At 38.3% G+C, this 23,347-nt stretch overlaps 1 protein-coding gene across 1 annotated transcript; it reads left to right on the top strand.

The window, feature by feature from the left end:
- The first annotated feature begins 1,466 nt into the window (after positions 1-1,466).
- On the top strand, positions 1,467-19,297 carry LOC116495866 (protein-glutamine gamma-glutamyltransferase 6-like). The gene is made up of 13 exons (XM_032198585.1): positions 1,467-1,473; positions 4,954-5,127; positions 5,901-6,140; positions 6,613-6,731; positions 8,035-8,163; positions 9,437-9,614; positions 10,423-10,558; positions 11,189-11,292; positions 13,125-13,367; positions 14,066-14,410; positions 15,399-15,556; positions 17,259-17,392; positions 18,225-19,297. The coding sequence occupies exons 1-13, from the start codon at positions 1,467-1,469 to the stop codon at positions 18,376-18,378; spliced, it is 2,121 nt and encodes a 706-aa protein (XP_032054476.1). The 3' UTR covers positions 18,379-19,297.
- The last annotated feature ends 4,050 nt before the right edge of the window (positions 19,298-23,347 follow it).

The raw sequence follows: 23,347 nt of genomic DNA, 5'->3' as shown, positions 1-23,347 counted from the left end.
CTTATAAAATGTTTAAAGCAGAATTAATAATGCCAAAATTCTGAGCCACAGAGCTGGTAGGAGGTAGACATGGATATCTGGTGTCTGACAAATGATGGTGTTTCGGATCTGACACATCTGGACACTACTAAAAATTCTTACTGAAAAAATTACACAAGAAACTGTAAGAAAACTCTAAGAGTCCCTTTCTAAAATAAATGTAAGCAGCAGGTAACTAACTTGCCTTTCTGGTTGCATGCAACCTTTATATGAAATTGGAAACAAAACAGGAAACAGCTACGGAGACAAAATATAAAATGCAGAAGTGTTAAGGTGAGGAAAATAAGGGATCACCCTTTTTTCTTCTATCCCCCTTACTCCTCAGTCACAGTCCAATGGAAATTCAGAATGGTGTGCAACATCCTGCCAGGACAAATTGGTAGGGAATTTTTCTAGATAAGACCTGGCACAAGATGAGGCAGGAGAGAGCATGAGAGAGCTTAAAGGGTGGAGAAGAGTGTCTGTAATTAGAATGGGCAGGGCTTACACCAGAAAAACAACTCTGTAGCTTCCTCCAGGGTGCAGCTCAGGATGCCATGTCAAATAGCTACAGAGAAATAATGTACATATATTATGAATGCAAATTATAAACAAAAATGATTAAAAGCAAAGGCAGACACTAAACACTCCTCTGTATGTAATAGAACCTCCTGATGCACAAATGACTGTATAACCATGCCTTCCCAGTGGAATGTATTGTATCTTATATAAGAAATGTCTATTACAGGTAATCATGTCAGAAACAGCTAATGAGAATATCACAACTCAGTATGCTTTCAAGAAAGAATCAATTACATGAAGTTATGTGAAAGATCTTCAGGCAGGTCTGTTTTTTGTTTATTTGTTTGTTTTAAAAAAGGATTATGCCATGCAAAGTCATGATGATACTGAGTTATAGTAACACTCATAAATTACAAATCTATTCTGATTACTCCACATCCCATATACACTTGTTGTAGAATATGCATAGGGTATTTGTCTATACCTGCCCTCTGTTCTTGGAGTCTCCAGAAACCTAAACTGACACAAACTACACTATCCAAAATGAAGTTTCTTTAGTCTCCTTAAGGACTTTTTATTTGTTTGATCCAATTTGGATTTTTTTTTTCTCTCTTAGCAGTTAAGACACAAGGATACCCTTTATAACACTTCCTCAGGGATTCACCAATTTTAAATAGTCATAATTAGATTCAAGATTGTGCAATTAAATCAGTCCTAAATAGATGCTTTTGTAGTATATTACTAAAACAACAATAACTAGCTACCACAAGTCACACCCTGCTTATATAAACTCTAGCTTATTTAATGGAGTCTGAGTCCTAAGCCTTTCATTACCTATGCTGGTGGAAGAGGATTCAGAAAGTTATTGCAGTTTTTTAGCCATAGCCTGAAATACACAAAAGGGTGGAAAAGAAGAAAGAAACCTTATGGCAGGTAAGTTTAAAAAAAAAAAAAAAAAAAAAAAAGCTTGATTCCTCCAGACATCTCTCTTCCAATACAGATAAGTGATATTTGCTGAGGGAACAGGCCCAATTACATCTCATTGTTCTTTTGGCAAATGAACAGATTTATTAGTTATGCTATTCACTTATGCTTATTATTATTGGTATGATGTGTCTTGAATGTATTTTTTTTCATGTAACGGAAAAATAGATAAGAATTTTTATTTATTTATTTATTTAATATCAATTAACTGCTCTATACAGTGCTTTTGCTGCCATATAGGCAACTTTGTTGGTTAGTGACTTGAGAATCAAACTGCTATGCAGAAGTCCCAGGCTTTAGTCCTTTTCCAACACCAAACTGACAAATGGCTTCAGAAAGATCTTTCAATGGCCTCTGGACTCCCACATTCATCTCGACAAAGTGGGTGTGTTGGCCTGTGTGCTCCTTGGTTGAAGTGCAGTGCCAGTATCTATGTATTGCCTTACACTTGCTCTCACTCCCATGCTTACAGGAAAGTTTTCTAGTTAGATAGATCTGTCATATCACACACACACTCACTCTATCTACAATTTAGTCTTTAGGATTTTTTTTTTTTTTCTGTTATAGCTTCAGCTTTCTGTCAGAGCTAGCAAACAAGAACCTTGTGTGCGTAGTGGTCTGCGTTTTCAGTTGCTAACATTAATTCTGCAGGGTCTTGCTTATGAGCACGCTCCCAAACTCTATACGTTAGAGCATAATCACTTTCCCAAACTATTTTTTTTTTTTTAGTAGTTTTTCCAATTGTTCATTGACAGGATTATTGAAAATATGCTTTTCCAAAAGAAAGATAATGAGTCAGAAAAATATATTAGAAGATTAAAATTGAAAACTAACAAAAACCAAAATAAGTAGAAATTTGAAGTATACATGGACAAAGACTAATATTAGGTTTTAGTGTGATTTTGTCACATATAGAGGCCATTATTTTATATATATATTTATTACTAATCTCCTGGACACATTCACTAGGAATACCTCTGAAACCATTAACTTTTCAAGGCATGCCAAAATACTAATGCTGTAAATTCTTAGAGGTAAGCCTTCTTCATGTGTTATCTCTTACTCTGCTGTACACCTTATCTTTACTTATGACATTCCACTCTGAAAATCTTCCAAAATTTATTAGGCCCCACTAGTATCCTCAAGACTATGACTCAACTGTTATTAAGTGTACGTATGCTACATTTTTTGTCACTGCATAATGTAGATCTCTAAGATCCACCTCTTTTTCTTGCATATGAATCCTGGACAGCTTACATAGGTCCCAAGTTCAGCAGTCTTATAAACCTTGCTCTCAAATAATCTGTGAAGAGTCTGGGCATTTAACTTGTACAGTTTAGGATACACAGTGGTAAGATATACAAGGTTTAAGTTTTGCAAGACTAACTTCTTTCCAAACACTGAGCCTAAGTGCTCTTCAGAAACATGCTCTAATTCACTCCTAAATTAGAGGACTTGATGGTAGGATTACCGTTTGCTGTAGGTTCTTTTCAATTAAACATATTTAAGCCAGGAAAATAAAGTAGTGATGCAAATGAGAAGCTTCCTAGACATTTTATATGACTCAAATGTTACATTCCTATCAGTGGAATTCTTTTTTTTGAGGTGACTTTTTCAGAGACAAACCCCTTCATTTAACTGAAAATACTCAGATATATCTATGCTCATAGACTATGGTAAATAAACTTGCTCCAGGCCCTTACTGCAGACTTAGGACTGCATGTGTACATTCATTTTTTTTATTTTTTTAAATTATATATATATATGACTATATCAAAGCATCACAGAGTATAACTCTGGTGCAAACATAGCAGAAAATTTGGGTCCCCCCATTTCTGTAGTAGAACCCTACCTGTTTCTACAGATCACACAACGGTTTGGGTTGGAAGGGACCTTAAAAGGTCATCTAGTTCCAACCCCCTGCCATTGCCAGGGACACCTTCCACTAGATCACAATGCCCAACCCTGCTCTTGAACACATCCAGGGAGGGGACCTTCAAAACTTCTCTGGGCAACCTGTTCCAATACCTCACCACCAGTAGAGAATTTCTTTCTAATATCTAAACTAAATCTACATTCTGTTAGTTTTAAACCATTATTCCTTGTTCTATCATTATGCTCCATGATAAGGGGTCTTCATCTTTCTTGTATGCCCACTTTAAGTTTTGGAAGGTTGCAGTAAGGTCTCCCCAGAGACTTTTCTTCTCTGGGCTAAATACTCCCAGCTCTTTGAGCATGTAGGAGAGGTGCTCCAGCCCTCTGGTCATTTTCATGACCCTCCTCTGGACCCTGCTCTAATAGGTCCATGTCTTATGCTGGACACCCTAAAGCTGGATGCAGTACTACAGGTGGGGGTCTCACAAGAGTGGAGTAGAAAAGAAGAATCACCTCCCTTGACCCACGGACCATGCTTCTTTTGATGCGGGCCAAGATATGATTGGCTTCCTGGGCTGTAAAATATGAATCTCTTTCCAAGTGACACAAGGTGGTGCTAAACTAAGTTCTGTATCTCAGCTCAATGAAACAATGGAAACATTGCTTTCAGCACCATTAGTCTGCAAAGGGTTAACACATTCTAGTCTCAGCAGGAAGTTTTCAAGTGAAATTCCTCTGGAATATCATACTGGGGAGAGGGTACTTCTTGAACACATATGTTCTTAGAAGGATCTACTTTTTTTTTTTTTTTAATGTTTGTGTTTTTTATTATTATTCAGTGAATGAGAAAGGTTGAAAGCTTTTGTAATCTATGCTTCAGTATCCTATTTTCAATACAGTGGATAACAATATGATTGAGCAGCCCACAGCACTGCCTCAGAATATGCAGCTTCTAATCCTACCATCTGTTCTGGTGGCTATCTTTTTTCCAGGGTGTGAAATAACATCCAACTGCAAGCAACAAGTCTATAAATTAACTGAGATACAATACACATGACAAAACAATCTGCAAGCTTGACAATGATAACACTAGCCTTCTATTCATCATCTATCCTACACTGTTTGCAAGATCACACATGCACTTTCTTATGAGAGTTTTAATACTCCTTTTACATCCATACAGCATTGTAGGAACTAGAGATCCCCATGGAAAAGGAGCATATAGAATAGAACGTTGTCTTCAAATTCTGAAAATTCTTATTTCAATACAACAGTTGTTTGTTTCTTAAATGAAAGATGAATTATCTGGGTGTTTTTTTTTTCTGTCTCTAAAAGATGCCTGCAGAAGGGATATTTTAGCTGTTCTTCTAGCTTGTTTGTTGTTGCTTTTTAATTTTTTTTTTTTTTTTTTTTTTAAATAACAGCATGGATTTATCTGTTTTCCTAAAAGGATATAACTCCAGCTATAATGAAATGATTATATTAGACAAGCTGACAAGTTGCATATATTTAAAGGAATAGTGTTTTCAATTAAGTTGCCTTGCATCTTTCCAGCCCTGAAAATAGCAAACATCAATTGGCAATCCAAGCTAAATAAAGCAGCACATCACACATCTGATTACAGCAGCACAGAAGTAATCTTGAGGAGAGGACAGGCCTTCACCATCAGCCTAAACTTCCGAACAACAGTACAGCCTTGGGACAACTTCACATTTATTGCAAGCACAGGTAATCCCAGCTCAAAACACTAGAGCTTCCTGTGTGTTTATTAAGCCTTGTTCTGTCATTCAGGATTCACTATTATTTTAGGCCTAGGAATCCCCATTTTAAACCTTAGCCTATATCTTAAAGCAATAGACAGTTAAGGTAATAATTACTGGAAAGGTATGGGCCATCCTCATTAAAAATAAAACAAAGCAAACCCACCACCATATCTCTTCTCCTACCTACAATACTGCAAGATGTCTTCATCTTCTGAGCCCTAAACTTTCTACAGCTCTACCCCCCTCAAAGGCCTTCATTATATATTTGTCTTCTCACCTGATTCTCTATTGCACCTGTTCAAATTCCCCTTGATTAACTTCAGGTGTTTCCTATTCCTGGAACAGCCCACATGACCCATTTGCTAAGACTCCCAACTGTATCTTCCAAAAAGCTGTCTCCAAAAATTTCTCCAGGCAGCTACTGACCTAGTGAAATGCATATTACAGTGTGTGGCGCATCCTGCCTATGTAGCTTTCAACCATGAGGTTTTCAGGACAAGGCTTGCTTCTTCACTTGTCTCAAGTGACTGTGGGACTACTTGCCTTTACTAGGTCATGCATTTAACACAGAGGGCTGCATAGTGTGATTCTATGGATTGGAGTGCAGCTACTTTACATTGAATGAGCATGTGGTGGATAAACCATAATCCTTCAATGTAGTAATTGAGATCATCACTGACCCTGGCTTGTCACACACAGCTGTCATTCAGAATTGCTGTCTCCTGTTCCCTCTGGCAGGACCGTCTCCAGCAGAGTCAGAGCAGACCAAGGTCATATTTAACCTTTCTGATGAAGGTGCCAGTGGCTGGAGTGCAACTCAAGAGCACAGTGAGCATGGCTGCGTGAACTTCACGATAGTCAGCCCTGCCAATGCTGTCATTGGACGATACAAACTCAAACTCCAGATTGATTCTGGGAACAAGTTCTCATCAGTGCTCCTGGGCCATTTCGTGTTACTCTTCAATCCCTGGTGTCCAAGTATGTTTTAATGTTTTATGTCCTTCAGGTAACTTATTGTATCAGTCAGGAAATCTGGGTGCCACAATAAAGCATGTACCTGACAGTGACAGCTGCATTATGATGTTTTTCCTCAACATCAGGGATGTTGATTTTGATCCTTCTTCAGTGCTCCAATGCAGCCTCTTGCTCACTGAGTGAGAAATTAGAGGAAGGTATTACTTCAAATATTTATTCTATAATTTTTTCCTCTGATACTGCATTCACTTGTGACTCACTGTCTACTAGTAAGACACACACTGTGATCAGGGAAGCTGCAAAGGGACAGGAGTATACTGTTCCCCTCAGAGGAACTTCATGCTAATTTTATGCACTCTGTAAATGATTACAGGGGTATAGCCTCACCTGTTCCCCAGAAGTCCCCTTGAAGTGAGATTTTCACTTAGAGAAAAACAGCAATCATTTCAGCTACCATTTCTCATTCTGCTTCTAGATGATGATGTCTATATGGCTAATGAAAAGGACCGACAGGAGTATGTTCTGAATGATAGTGGAATCATATTTCATGGACTGGAAAAATATATTCAGCAAGAAGCTTGGAATTATGGACAGGTAAACAAAGAAAACAAGAAAATAAGACCAGTGAGTGGATGAGGGTCTTGAGGGGAGAGAGTCATTATATCATAGTCTAAGAGTTCATTATTCTCTTTCATTTTTGATTTTCTTGCCAGTACACTTATCAGTTATTGATACATTGCAGCAGCATTAGAATCGTTTCCCCTGTCTGGCATACGCTAATAAAAGAAATAAGAGAAAGAAAGCACGATTTTAATTTTAGTTTTTGGTTGGTTTTGTTCTTGTTGGCTAGTTTTTGTGTGTGTGTGTGTCTGTGTGGTGTTTTTGGTTTTGTTTTTTTATTACACAAAGTGGTGAAATTCTACTTCTTTCTTGTCCCCTGTGAAGGGCAAAGGAAGCCATTCCAGTAGTAACTTCTAGTTATTGCAAGGCTGGTACATCTAAATATTTACATAGTTGGTCCAATAATGGGTCAGAATATACAGAAAGGATAGCCCAAATATACTCAACTGAAACAACTCAAGTTGAAATTCTAAAATATCACCTTGGCCTTCTAAATGCATCTGCTACGAATATCGTCGTAACTACAGCCTATTTGTAGTCACACAGTTATCCTGCAATTTGTGAGGCCAGTCAAAACTATTAATGAATGCTTCATGACTTAAAACTGCACCAACAGTTGCACACACAGCACTATTTACCCTCCTAATCAATGTGGCTGCTTTTATACTAATTAATGAATCAAGGCCAAATTTGCTTTCTGTCTCTGAGGTCAGGTGGCATCCTTGCCTGACCACATTCATATTGCATAACACTTCACCCTGTTTTTTTTTCTGGGCTTAACACAGTGTCTCTGTGACTCTAATGCATAGTAATTTATTTTTTATTTTTATTAATTTTTAATATTGTTTTTTATTATTATTTTTTCCCCCTCTGCTCAGATTATCTGATATAAGGTGGAGGCAGAGTGAGGTTTTTGTACCATGAAGGGGAGGGGACCTTCTGGGACATGACAGCATGCGGGAGGATGTGAAGCCTGCCGAGCCAGTCCTGAAGTGGTCTTGTCTGTCCCACCAGGCCATACCTGGGCAATGTCTTCATGAATGCTGGTTGCTATGGTCCTAAATCATGCTTGTAAACATGCCTGTTATTAAATACTATGGAGAGTCATTACTCTAGTGATTTTGCTTTCTTCTTGTCCCTATTTTCTTTAACAGTACAGAAAAATCTTATATTACCATCATCCCATTGTGCTTAGAGAAGGAAAAATGCTATGGAATTAATCCTTGGTTTTAATTATAAAATTAACCTTTAATACTATTGCTTGTTTTGATTTCAGTTTGAAGAGGATATCCTTGATATTTCTCTGGCTATATTGGATCGAAGCTTGAACCACCGCAAAGATCCATCCACTGATGTATCCAACAGAAACAATCCCATCTATGTGAGCAGGGTTATTAGTGCTATGGTAAAGTGATCAATTAGTTACAGCTGCACTAACAAAAAACACAATACTTACTGTTTTATAGAATGTGCTATATTTTTTTCCTGCAAAAATAGGTAGAAAAGAGTTAAAACAGAGTTTTATTCTCAAGAAAAAAATGCCCCTAAAAGTTTAATTGACCTTCTTCCCAAAAGTTTGCTCATAACTGAAGGAATGAAGAATGTTTCCAAGACCTTTCAGGCTGTTAGATCTTTTCACTCATTTAGAAAGTATATGTCCACTCTGAAATCATATGCTCTGTTTTTCAAATACCAAAAGCAGCATGAAATATTTTGCGAAACTAGTATTGGTATGGCTGCATTTAATGTGTTAATTTAGTATTCTTCACTTCATGGGAGTTCGTTCAATGAGACCTGGATGCATTTCCTTCAATAAATAGTTACATCTCTCCACAAAAACTCCCTATCTTCACACACCTACAAATGCACAACCAGGCAAATTAAAAATTTTTCATTCTATAAATAATACATGCCTTTTCACATTCCTTATCTGAGGCTGATCCTTTATAGACGTGATCTTTTTCACCCTTTTAGGCAGCACTTGATTTTGGGAATTTCAATTTCAATATGAAGTAAGTAACTCTACTTAGATGTACAAAATTACTGAAAGTAGGAATACCGAAGAAAAAAAAATCATTAAAAAACAACTTACTCTTTTCTGTAGATGACACTATATGACACTTAGCAGGATATTAAAATGGATGTGTATGAATACATGCAAACGCATTTAAAACGTTTGAGCAAGCTAAATGTACTCTACAAATATTTGCAATACATGGACATGCAGAGAAAATATATGCTTCTTGTAGCTTCCATAAAAATGACTTGAGAATGTGACCCAATAGTGAATAAGCAATGTAACAGTAATATGATATACAAGGAGATGAAATTTATCAGGGGGGTTGGTGGTAGGACAAAGACTAATGGTTTAAAACTAAAAGAGGACAAATTTAGATTAGATATTAGGATGAAATTCTTTACTGTGAGGGTGATGAGGCACTGGAACAGGTTGCCCAAAGAAGTTTTGGTGGTCCCTTCCCTGGAAGTGTTCAACAGCAGGGTTGGGCAGTGTAATCCAGTGGAAGGTGTCCCTGGCAATGGCAGGGGGTTGGAACTAGATGATCTTTTAAGGTCCCGTCCAATCCAAACCATTGTATGATTCTATGATTCTGTCCGTTTCCCTCTCTCCCTTTTACTGTAAATATTGTAATTCTCTCATGAGAAGGATTTTTTTTCAGGTTAACAGCAATGATGAAAAGGGAGTAGTGGAAGGGAAGTGGAATGGAAAGTACTGTTCAGGAACCAACCCCTTGCACTGGAGCGGAAGCGTGACCATTCTTCGAAAATGGTACAGAAGGAGATACAAACCTGTCCGCTATGGCCAATGCTGGGTCTTTGCAGGAGTAATGTGCACAGGTATACATTAAAGGGAGAATGCTATCAGAAAGGAAGCTTACTAGAATTTCTGTAGTTTTAACTTTGTGATGTTATTGTTGAAGCTGCTGCAGCTTTGATGGAGAGAGTAAGAGCCTCTGCTACATATGCATGAAGGCTTTTTCTTCCATTTTTATACAGGCATAGATTGTCGTATGGCAGCCCAGTATTACCAGTCAGCACATAAGGTGGAAAGCTGTCTGCCAGGCTGGGCTCTAGAAACAAATGAGGTTTTGTATTTCATAGCTAGAAATCAAAGAAAAACAGTGCTCTTTTAAGTGTGGCTCCTGGCAGTTCTCTACTGTTTTGTCTAGCCTAATGGACACAAAAACGAGTTGCAATGCTTAGGGCTTGTAAAAGGAGCTGCAAGAGAGGAAAAGCATTTCATCCTAGCAGTTTCCACTCGGAGACAAGAGTCACTTTGAGGAAAACACAAAGGAAAAACAATGCAATTGAGAGATGTCTCAGAGAGGAAAAAGAAGCACGTAGAAGAGAAAGAAATACAGGGAGAGAATGGGGGAGAGAACAAGATGAAGAATGAAAGATTAAAATAAATGTGTGAATTTAAATCTTAAAAAGAACACGGCAGCTAACAATGTCAAGTGAGCGTGGAACTGTCTTCTAAACAATTGTGTACAATGACTATGTGACATCCTTGTACCATATCTGAGGGTTTCTTTCCCCACTAAAAGCATATACAGGAGACTGCTTTACCAAGAAAAATGGAGAAATACTTTCTAAATGTCTGTAAAATAGGTTTACAGAACTTTTCTGGTATTCTATATTGCAGTTCTGAGATCCTTGGGAATACCTACCCGTGTTATTACAAACTTTAACTCTGCCCATGACAGGAATATAAACCTGAGTATTGATAAATACATTGACATTTCTGGAAAGACCCTGCACTTGACTGAAGACAGTGTGTGGTAAATATTATTTTTTTCTTAATATTTCTGCCATTATATTTTCCTCTAATTGCAAGATGTAGAATTACACTCATTACACTCCTGAAAACCTACCTCATACTCCCAAAGATATAAAACCCCATACCAAAATAATCAACAGAACAGAGCGTTCAGAAATGCAAAGTGTAGTCGTTTTCACCATTCTGAAGAATTACTAGTGGAGATATTTGGTGCTATTGTTATTCAACACACAATTTGAAAATATAACTTCTAATTTTGTCTCTACTGTCTGACAACTTTAATTTTTCTAAAGGAAAGTTAAAGAAAGAGATTAACTGTTTGTTTGGACAAGAGTGACACAGATCTGAATAATTGACTCTGCAATAAATATATTTTTATATATATATATATTTAAATATATATATTTTTTTTATGTAACATCCCAGTATTTCTAAGAGATCTCAACCCAGAAAACAGGAAAAAAGGGGGAATGAAGTACTCAAGAAAGGAGGCAGCAGTTGGTCTCTCTACACAGGAGTTATCATTCACTCCATTAGGGTTATTTCTTGCATTGCACCACAAATGTACCAGGTCTTTCAACACAGAATGAATTGTATTAATCTGAGATTTCCTATTCTTCTTCCCTTACAGGAATTTCCATGTCTGGAATGAAAGCTGGTTTGTTAGAAGAGATCTTGGCTCTTTTTATGATGGATGGCAGGTTTTGGATGCAACACCCCAGGAAAGAAGCAAAGGTAACACTGCTGTAAATATAAAAAGATGTAGATATTGTTACTCCTAAACATTGCTACTAGAATTGCAGGATAACCGTTCTGTCAGCCTCTGGATTCCTGCCAGCATTCAAAATCTTATTTTTTCTGATCCTCTGCCAACACAAAAACAAGTGCATCTTAAGTTCATTCATCTCACCCTTGCTTGCCTTAGCTCCAAATATTACACAAATTCATAAAATGATGCAAAATAACTAAGGTTAGAAAGGACTTCTGGTGAATGATTACTCCAATACTCTGCTCTGTGCACAGTTAATCATAGCAGGTTTCTCAGGAATACGTCCAGTTGGGTTTTAAATATTTCTAAGGATGAAGACTCCACAACCTCTCTGGCAAACCGCTCCAGTGTTTGACCTCCCACATAATAAAACAGGTTTTTTCTTATGTTTAAATGGAATCTTCTGTGTTTCAATTTTCACCCTTGTGCTTTCACTGGATATCACTAAGGAGAGTCTGATTCTGATATCTTTATACCTTCCCACCATATTTTTAAACACATTGACAAGATTCTGCCCAGTTTCTTCAGGCTGAACAGTCACTGTTCTCATCCCTTAATCATTTGTGTGGCCCTTTGCAGGACTTCCTCCCTTATGTCCGTGTATTTCTTGTACTGGGGAACCCAGAACTAGACACAGCATTCTAGAATTGGTCTCACCAATAGATCACTAGAGGGGTAGGATTGCCTTCCTTGACCTGCAGGCAATGCACTTCCTAATATGGACACAGATGTTGTTTGCCTTCCTTGCTGCAAGAGCACACTGCTGGCATTAGATATTTGCTGGCTTGCATTGGACAGATTTAGCAGCAAAACGAATTAAAAATCCATCTAGTAAGGTGCTAAGTAAAAATTTCAGAGCTTACAGGGTTTTAGAGTAACAGGGTTGAACCAAGGATTTTACAACAGAAAAGAAAATATGTCATATGACCCTAGCCTATATTTTATAGGACACACTGGAATGGATAGGAAGGTAATTCATACGGTGTTCCTGTGACATGCAACAACATAGAATATAAGTACAAAACTACATAATAAGGGCCACAAATTGTTCTCTGGTTCTGAAACCAAGTGATATAGAATGACTTTTGTTCACAGCACTGAACTCTCCCTCCCAGACCAACCAACCAACCAAAAATACAGCACAGCCTGCTGGAAACACTAGCAAGGGAAAAAAAAAAAAAAAAAATCACTAAGAATCTTGCTAGCAAGTAAACAGTGTGGATGACCACCTGGGCTCACACTCTGGCTTTGGTTTTATTTGCTAATACAGATATAAATTTACTGATCTTATCTGATGAGCCCCATCAAAAGATTAATTTATTTAGCCATTTAAAACCTTCCAAATGTCAGGTAAGCTGCCTCTTATTCCCCACTCCTCAGATTACCAAATTTAACTTCTTGTTTCTTCTGAATGCACATGCGGCATTGATGACTCACATCTCATAAGTCTGACTGTACTTCAGACACAGCTCCCATCCTCTCCTCACCTTTCATTTGACAAGTTAGCATACAGCCCTGCAAGCTTTGGAGGATTAGAAGAATTCACGCAGCACACATCACAGAAAGTGTTAGCTACACCTTTTTAGCCTTACAGCCTCCTCTGTGCCGGTACCTTTTGCTAGAAAATGTATGTGGAATTTCTGGACACGTTGTACCATAATGTATAGACCCAGAAACAACGGACTTTATCCGAACATGTCTTTAGAGTGACTACCTTTTTCTGTCAGCATGAGGATTTGTGGACTGCACCTAATCTTTCACAATAGGTAGTCATTTAACTTCTCTCTCCTTAATATAGGCATATTTCAGTGTGGCCCTGCCTCCACCAAAGCCATTAAGGAAGGGGATGTGAACCTGGATTATGACAGTTCATTTGTGTTTGCAGCAGTGAATGCTGACTGTGTTACTTGGATTCACTATAGCAACAAAAGAAAAGAGAGAATTTACTCCAATACTAGGAAGATTGGAAAATTTATCAGCACCAAAGCCGTGGGCACCAACTCCCGGGTGGATGTCACTGATAATTACAAATATCCAGAAGGTAAATTCTTTATTACAGGTGTCTTTGCCATCAATGGTCAGAAGTTAAAAGGATTTAGGCTTTTGTTGGATTGGACACTCACTGAATTTCTTTGCTTCTTTTGAAAAAGTGTGAATTTTCAATGGCTCAGGACTCATTGTCAGAAGATAGTGATTAAATATATATTTAATGTTATGGCCCTGTTATGAAATATGTTATGGCCCTGGATGAAATACTGATTTATTTAATACACAGTCAAAGCTACTCATGCAAAACATTCTGTCCCAGCAGTCCTGATCAGGTGGTGAGAATATTTCTGTCATGACATGCGGTAACAGTCTTTCTGGAGAGTTATGTGGGCAGAGTTTCTGCAAAAGGAAGGATTTTTTCAGTGTTGCTTTCAGAGGAGATGGCAATTGACCCAGCTTACGCAGAAGTGAGATCTCCCAGGAGTTTTCTACTGCTAACAGATTCTAACAGGCATCCATGAACAACCAGCTAAAGCTAACGGCCAAGTTTTACTTTCCAGTCTTTGTGGCCAGGTATATTCATTTGCTTTTTTGTCAAATTTAGCCTTTAGGTAAGGCTTCACTTTTTCCTCTCATATATTTTTGCCCTCCTCAGCTTTCCCAAACTGCATTTACTAAGAGCACTTTTGGCACGATTGCACTATGTCTAGTATGTATGAGATCTCTTAACCATGTTATCTTTTAAAGCAGGATCCTTGAAAGAAAGGCAAGTATACAAAAAAGCACTGAAGCTGCTCGGTGTGAGCAGCACTGGAAGAAGAACCAAAGTTACAAGACGTAGAAGACGATTTTCAGTAGCACGGAGACAAAATATGACAGTGCCCACAGGAAAACCTACTATCTCAGGGAAGCTGAACCTGGATGCATCTCCTGTAATTGGCCAGGATATCCTCCTTACCTTGTCACTGAGGAACTTGATCACAGATTTCAAGACCATAAAGGTTAAACTGAGTGCTTCAGCTGTTCTCTACACAAGAAAACCAAAGACAGAGATTTTGCAATGGTCTAGGTCTATTCAACTTGGATCTGAAGAAGGTAATTTTAATTTTATTACAGCTCAAGACAAGATATAGCTCTAGTTTGTGGCCAGATCACAGACATCATGAATGGCTCAAGCAGTGCATGACCTACAAATGGTTGAAGGTTAAGGCTATTTGGGAGAAGAGAAAAATACATACTTGCCCTGTCTTAAGCATTTGCTTTTAGACACTGTCAAGAAGGATACTGACCTGGGTGACCCTTTGTCTGACTCAGCACAGCCACTATTAGTTCTACATTGTGACATTTTTTGCGAAGAGAAAACAACTAAGAGATACACCAGAGACTACTCAGCTACCAGCTCCCCATAGGCAAAGTACAGAGATAAAGTAATAGGAGAAATATTTATATTTCTTTTGCAGCAGTAGGACAGTAACTACAAATTGCACTGACAGCTACATTACCCACAGATGCAGGCCTTTTGCTCTGCTGTTATATGGACAATACTGAAAAATGAGTTGTAGTACGGATGAATGGGACTACCCTCCCAAACCAATCCAAGATATATAATTCTTTTCACTACTCCAGCAGTAGATGAGGATTTTTTCTCAGTGTACTGAGAACCATTGCCTTCCTCAGTGGCACACATATCAAATGCGCACCCTCTTTCAGGAAGGGGCTAAACAGCTGCATCTGAAAGGGTATTAAAACCAGGCCATGTTTTCAATTCTGCCTCCTTTGCAAGGACGGAACATGAAATTCCCAGCTTCAGATTCATGAGAAAACCACCAGCAGGGGTTGACACAAATATCCACCCTCAGATCTGTCCAACTACCGACCTGTACCTGATCATTTAGTGCTTGATGTGAATGTAAGTAGAAGTCACCTATGAGCGTCATTCCAGTCTACAAGCTTCCAACATCCACAAATGTACAGTCCCAGGGTGATACTGTTGTTTCTCCCTAAAATGTAGGTATATTAAAGATACTTGGTACTTAGACATAGAAAGTAAAAGGGGAAATTTCTGCTTCTATTTGCATTCCAGTGAAAGAAATTCCATTCAAGATCTCCTACTCCCAGTACAAAAATGCTCTGATGGATGACAGGAAGATCCTAGTGACCGCTCTCTGTGAAGTCAGACAGGGAGCCTCACTTCTAATGGAGAAGGATATTCTACTTCAGGATCCTTTTCTCACCATCAAGGTAAAATCTAGTCTCCTCTGTGTTTCTAGAGAGACATGTTGAGAAGAAGCAACCAGAATCCTTCACACCATCTACTCCTCATGAGAAGGGATGTGCAAAGTGAAATCGTATGTTAGGGTGATTTGATCTTGTTGCTCCAGTAATAAGCCGCATGACACAAGTGAAATGAAATACACTATAGAAAAGCAAACCTCCCCAAGACATTGCTGTGCGCTCATGTTCTTAACAGTGCTTGGTGACATGGCAGTGATAAATGTCTCAGTATCATGAGGGTTACAAGGTAAGACTGTCTCCAGAGAAACAGACAGACAAAGACAGAAAGATCTAGTCCATATCTAGGTCTACACTTTTGTCAGGGAAGTCTGATCATTCTCTTTGATTTTATTTAGGAAGCCTGATTTTTACCAAAGACTAGCTGGCTAGCTGGTAATGCCTGGGGATGCGAGGCTAGTTATTATTAATATTCAAGAATAGTCTTTCACCTTATCAGGAAAAGTGGCACTTTCCACCTTCTGTAGCATCTTTCTGTATGATTAGTAGTTAAACTGTAGACATTTTTCCACTTAAGGCTGACTTCTGACAAACATTGTACAATAGGCAAAAAACAATTCTTAGTCTACAGGAAATACCCTGTGTTGTGTCTGCCCAGGAACAGTCCTGGGTTTGCACAGCCCATCACATCCACATAAACTAGTTTAACAATATTTGGGACATTTCAGCACATTCACATGCTACAGCAGCTCTGTGAATCAAATGCTACCTATCTGCCTACTGTATTGTAAACAACCTAGAAGGAATGCGATAATTCTGAGTATCTCAGAGCCTCCAGACTAGATCAGACCTCTCAAACCACTCTGTCAGTAGCATACAGGACACTGAAGGTTATACACAGGAATAAAAAAATGATTTTTTATTAGTTCTGGTGAGTTCTGAATACCAAGCTCTAGAGAGACTTTGTGTAAAATCTTCTGTACTATATCACGCAGGTCACCTTACCAGGACAGACACTTGAATTAAATTACTTCAATTTAATGACCAAGGTTCAAAAAGGTTTTGTATTTCTATTGATTTAAACCTCTGTATATAAACATACATTCAATGACAGACAAATGCAATTTGGGTGCTGGACTTCTCCATTATGTTAATTAACACTATTATTACCTATGAAGATAACCAGATATGCCAATTCTATGTTATCTCAGTCAGAATAAGGTAATGAATACATTTATTTGCTATTTCACATTCTAATTCTATTGTCTGAGATGCCACAACCCACCTCTGTCACACCTCTCATGTTTTCTAATCCTAAACCTTCCATTTAGCCTAACTAAACCTAATTTCACCTAAGCTGCCTATAGTAGTTAGCCATATTTGCCAAGTTCATATTTGTATTCTTATTCTGTTATCACTCTTCGTAAGTATTATACACTACATAAGACGTAACACCATACTCTGGCCTAGTTAAAAAGGACTGAATGGTAGATTCTACAGTAGTTTGTTGTTCCTCAGCCACGCTGGAAGGCTGAGTCAAGCTCTGCACTCTGATGCCTGAAAATACATGGATACATGGATTAATCCCTGACTCCTCCCTATCTAGGAGATCCTAAGAAGGTATGCAGTTTGCAATACAAATGAAAAGAGAAAACCATGACAAAGAAGTGTGACTAATGCTGTGACTGAGCAGAATGTTTTCTCTCTGTAGGTCTTTGGTCCAACAGTGGTACACAAGGCTGCTAATGTGCAGGTCACATTCACCAACCCACTGTCTGAAACAGTGACAGACTGTGTGCTGAGAGCAGAAGGTAGTGGCTTGCTCAAAGAACAGCTCCAAATCAAGTATGTAAATGATGTCTGGCTAATAACTCATTCACTTTGGTGAGAAATCTAGAATACAAGTTGTGTTTTTAAAAAGCTTCTGTCAACCCATGACTTTTGTTTGCAGTAAGCTTGGACAAAATATCATGCTAGCACTCTCCGTATCTAGTTGGAATATTTTGCACCTCTTCTACCAAACTTTGATTTACAGAATGGTCCAGGAGTGGAGAGATGGCCTGCTTCTAATTCGCGTATAAGTTGGACCACTGTAGTTAGTGACTGGATTACATAAAGAGCAAAAATTTCAAAACAACTTTTTGTAGTCTGAAAAATGAAAAACAAACAAACAAAAAAAAAAAAAAAAAAAAAAAAACTTTGAAGGATGAGGGGAAAAGTGATGGTATCATTTTTTCATCAAATACTAAATTACTAAACAGCCAGGACATATACCATAATGAAATATTTGAATACATCCACTGATATCATACTGATAAGAAATTGTTCTCCCATCTTGTTTATGGTTATTATTTTGGAAACATTTTTAAAATCTCCAAAATATGTACGTTGATGGAGTTAGCACCAAGAAACTGAGAGGAAAAAGAAAAAGACAGATAGGAGAAGGTGGATAATGATGTTAATTACTGAGATTTCACTTACACTGCACATGAAATTCAAGTCTAGTATTGAGGGGGCTGTGAACATGGTAGGCTATGTCCATCTGTGGAGCATACAACCACACCAGTAAAGTACGCTGACATTTCCTTTTCATGCTGTCTTACATTTGGGAACTCTGAAGAATACATGACGAGCATTTCTCTGCTGCTTGAACTTACAAACACGTTCTCTCTTTCAGTGTGGCACGAATGGCCCCCATGGAGTCCTCAACAATTGAGTTTGAGATCATTCCCTACAAGAGTGGCACAAGGCAGCTTCAGGTGGACTTGGTTTCCAACCATTTTTCAGACATTAAGGGATTTGTGATGCTTGATGTGACTCCCATCCGGTGATACAACCTATACATCCGTTCATTTTGTCTTAGCTACTGGTGCAGTGTTCAAGTGTTATTATGACTAGAAACATAGAAATGCAGATTACTTGGCCAATGAGATGTAATCTGAACAGAAATAAATTTAAAAAGCTACTACACAGTATTCTTTCCAAATTTTGCAAAGAAAACAAGTTTCAGACAAAGCCAAAACTGATACCTATGCTGCTTTGTTGATAGAAATGATGTAAATACTTTCTATCTGTACTTTTCTGATTTAAGCATAGATAAAAGCTTTCAGGACTTATATGTAACTCTGGCTGCTGTGTTTCATTGCATTTTCAATGGAAGTGACAACAAGAAAAAGGTGCCAATTTGGAAGATTTATTGCAGGAAAAACTGGCAGAGCTATCATCCTGGCCCAAAATGAAGGACATCAAACTTTATTCTCTTCATAAAGGAACTGCAGCAATTGTCTTGGATTATTTACAAAGGCTTTGCTAGGTCTAAACATGAGTAATTTCCTGAAAAGAAAAAATAGATGTCTGTAGAGATACCACTTTAGATGCTCTCTGGCTTTGTAGTCTCTTCTAGTTCAAATCTATTCTAGGACTAATAGGCTGTAGTAGTGATCAGAAGCTATAATCAGCACAGGAAATCAGTCAATGGATTGGTCCTAATTTTTTTTGGAATTATGCACTTCGATTAAAGTGCAGGGGGGATCTGGGGGAAATTATGGGTGTTTTTACTTTGCTCCAGTTCAAAAACTTCTCGCTGTACTATCTGAAGAATTGGACGAACTTGTCAGAGACCATTTGAGAAAAAGCAGCCTGTGACATGTATTTTTGTTTTGTACTGGCACTACCTTCAAGATTAACCGCCTAGACCTGCTGCTCTATGCTTTACCCAAATCTCTGTCTGTATCTTACAAAACCATTGTATCCACCCTGCTGACTTATGACCTGTTCCCTTTCACACTTGTATCAACAGGCAGACGGCAAAAAAATAAAATATAAAAAAAGACTGATTTTTCTGTCTGCAAAGGGAGATAATGTGTAATACTTCCAGAAGTGCTCAGGAAGAAGATGATGGGTAAAAGAGGCTCAGGACAATATAATCAGAAGGATATACGAAAATTCACAATAGTCACACATCTTCCTTCCACAAAGCTTCTTAAAGTAGGTCATCATCCTCTGTTATAAAGGCATTGTGCCACACATACCGAAATCCCAGCAGTGTGTCAATATATTCATTGCAGAGTTAACAAACCAGAATAGCAAAGATGTGAATTTTCCTAAGAGATAATTTGCCCCTTTCCTCCTGACAACACCTAGCACTGTCCAAGAATGCAATCTCAACCTCCTCAGAAATGTTTCACAGACACAAACTAACTCTGACAGATTAAACTGAGGTCTCATTAAAATTTGTTTGATTTGAAGCCAACAAAATCTTCAAAACATGTCAACTTCTGTTTTATTACATCAATTACAATACTTTGCCACCCACACGAATACTTACAAAGGTTCCTGAAGCGTGTTGAAACCAGTCAGCTTAGAGAGACTGACACACAAACACACGCACAGAGGAGTTTGGATTTCTCCAGGCACAGAAGAGGGAATAGGTAGCTTTTGCACCTATCAATTAAGTCTTGCAGGATCTTGGAAAGTCAGGGTATACAATTCTCCATTCATTTCAGAAAGGGCCTGGAGGTAGTGATTACATTCACAAAATCTCATTCAATCTTGCAATAATGCAGACTGCCATAACATTTAATACACAGCTAAAATTATAAGTTATTCAAAGTCCTTCAGTATTTCTTCTTAAATACAAGCCAGGAAATTATCTGAGACCGTGTTTGTCACAGGAGCTTGATATGGCCTCATCCTAATTAACTGTTTGTAAAGGAAGCCTGCTGTTCAAAGGAAAATCAGCACTAAAGCTTGTGCAAAGTTCCAAACTTTGCAATGCTTGGGGTTACTGGGATTTCAGGTATCAGCATTAACTGCCCACAGCAACTGCACCCGGTTCAGTTTCAGTTTTAAAATGCAGATTTATCTGTCCTGTGATGTACAACACGCATTCTTCCTGTGTTAGACATAAGACAACCATTCAAATAAACTAATAATTATTACAGAGAAAAATGTTTAAGTGCCCATGGGAGGATTTAAAGACCTTTTGCCAAACCTACAATCTTTACACAGCCCGTAGTCAGAAGTCAATAGGAGCTAGTGGAGTGGCTAATTATCGGTATTTTTCCTTATAAATATGCTCTTTTAATCTGAACATACACAAGAGACTGGCCCAGCCCTCATTCCAACATGATGACTCAAAAAAAAAAAAAGTAAACACTTGCTGAAATCACACATTCATATTTTGAATTGGTTTTGAATGTTCTCCAGGACAGTAAATGTTTCTCCTCACAATTGTTCCCTTGCTAAGTTTCCCGGGCCTTGATTCAAGCAGTCAGTTAAATGACTACCCTTTTACAGATTATTTGTTTTTTAAACCTGAAAGAGACAAAGTTGGTAGTTTCAAATCACTTGACTGCTTTGGCTCTCACCAAAGCTGCATTGCTAGAAAGGCTGAGAGCTGGGATGTTCAGCCTGGAGAAGAGAAGGCTCAGGGATACCTCATTTCAAACTTGAAGTACTGAAAGGGGGCTTATAAAAAGGATGAAGGACTCTTTACTCAGGTAGATCATGATAGGACAAGGGGGAACGGTCTTAAACTAAAATAGGATAGATTTAGACTAGACAGGAGGAAACTCTTCACTGTAAGGTTAGTGAGGCACTGGAACAGGTTGTCAAGAGAATTTGTGGATGTCCCATCCCTGGAGGTGTTCAAGGCCAGACTGGATGGGGCCTCGGCCAACCTGATCTAGTGGGTGGCATCGCTATCTGTGGCAGAGGGGTTGAAGTTAAATGATCTTTAAGGCCCTTCCAACCCAAGCCACTCCATGATTCTATGCTTTAGCATATGGTATCTATCACACTTGTGTTCTGAATGTGGAGGATGCTGTTCATATAAATGACAAAATAAAAGGAACAACATAAGCATTTCTTGTTGCTCTAAGGCAACAAGAAATTACACCCAAGACTAAAATTCACATCTAATTCATTGATGTGCCACATCATAGGTACAAATGTAGACACAATGAAAGGTAAACATAGGTGTATATACTTTTCAATCACTACATTCAGAAAGAGACCTAGTCATTAAAGATGCTAATGTAACATTTTAAAGTTCCATTTCTAAAGGTAATAAAAATGATAAAGAATTTTATGGACTCTTGTTTGGACCTTCAAAACACCAAGAATCCCTAAGCACAATAAAGAAAATAACACTGAATACTTCCAAAGGATTTTATAGATCGGTTTTCCTTTAGATTTCTGTGAGCATTTCAGGGATATAGTGGACCCAGAACTGTCACAATGCTTGCCTGGACCTGAATGAAGTCCTTCAGAACAAGCAATGCAAGAAGTGAGTGAAAAAAGACTAGAAAATCTGCACGTGACATAAAGCCATTTAAATAAATCAGGACCAAAAAAATGTGAGGAGCTTCAGAGGGTTCCAAACAAGGCAAAACAGATGAGAATATAACAATCAGTGAGATTCAGATTAGTAAATGCACAGCTGGGAAGTGATTTTCAGTCACCCGTCATGCAGTATGTTATATCAACCGTATCACGTGCAGAAACAAAACAGCATAAAACAGGCAGCTCAACTGAGATTATAGCATCTTGTGTTTTTCTGATTCCCACTAATGACATGTTAGATTGCAAAGTAGAGAGGAGGAAACTTCTACAAAGAATTTTTATCATTAACAAGAAATCTCAGGGTGAAATTAAATCTTGTTTATCATGACATACTTAATCTTGAAAATCACCTAGTACAAGACAATGCTGTGCTTGCTGGGGCGGGGCTCATGCACATTCTTCTGAGGCATCTGGTGTCGCGTACTGTCAGAGACAAGATTAGACTGGATGAACCTCCATCCTGATCCAGTCTAGCAAGTTGTACAAGCTTATGCTTTTGTTGCATTTTAGAAACAAGTATAGGTTTGGACTTCTCCCAGATCTTAGGTATCCAATTTCAGATTGCAAATTCTCACTAGATGGAATGCCAGTACAAGCACTTGAACAATGCCTGTGGAAGTCTCTCTTGTGTGTTATGCCTTTCAACAGATTTCCTTTTTAGACCCTTTTTGATATTATGAGAGACACAAAGGGACTGTAAACTGCGAACAGAGAAGTACTTACTATGTGTTCATCAATGCATCCTACTTAGTAAATACTACTTGTAGTTGCAGTTTTGACAAAGAAATGTTACTATCTGTACACACAGCCACTACAGTGCAGTGGTGATGGGGTAAATACCAGCTTGTATCTAAACCACTCTCTTGGATTAGAGATTATTTCTGCAAAGGTGCATTTAAAAACACTGATCGCGCAAAGAAAGTCAGAGGTTTGAGCATGATCAATGGCTTACAACATATGTACACTTAAAGACCATGAATCGGTAATTACATTGTGTTCAGCTCTTTATAAAAAGAAGTTCAAAATACATATTGAAGTCATATATAATTGATATAGAAAAGCCGTGCAAACAATCAACCACCACCACCACCAACAACAAAACCCAGGTTTTTCTGGAACATCTCCCCATTGTGCTTAAATTTAGGCTTTCTTAATTTCTGCAAACGAGGTGATCTCGATGCTTACTAATAAACGTCGAAGTAGTTAACAATGTGCCCTTGTTGCTAAGGCGGCTAATGGTATTCCCTGGGCTACATTAGGCAGAGCACTGCCAGCAGACTGGGAGATCCTTCGCCTCTACTCAACGCTGTCAAGGCCACACCTGGAGTACTGTGTCCAGTTCTGGAACTGCAGTACCAGAGAGACACGGACATGAGAGAGACATGGACAATGGAGAGAGTTCAACAAAGGGCCACAAAGATGATGAAGGGACTGGAGCATCTCACATATGAGGAA

The sequence above is a fragment of the Aythya fuligula genome, chromosome 16 (assembly GCF_009819795.1).
Source record: "Aythya fuligula isolate bAytFul2 chromosome 16, bAytFul2.pri, whole genome shotgun sequence".
NCBI lineage: Eukaryota > Metazoa > Chordata > Aves > Anseriformes > Anatidae > Aythya > Aythya fuligula.
The sequence above is the reverse complement of the archived record's forward strand: the minus strand, read 5'-3'. Positions and strand labels throughout refer to the sequence as shown.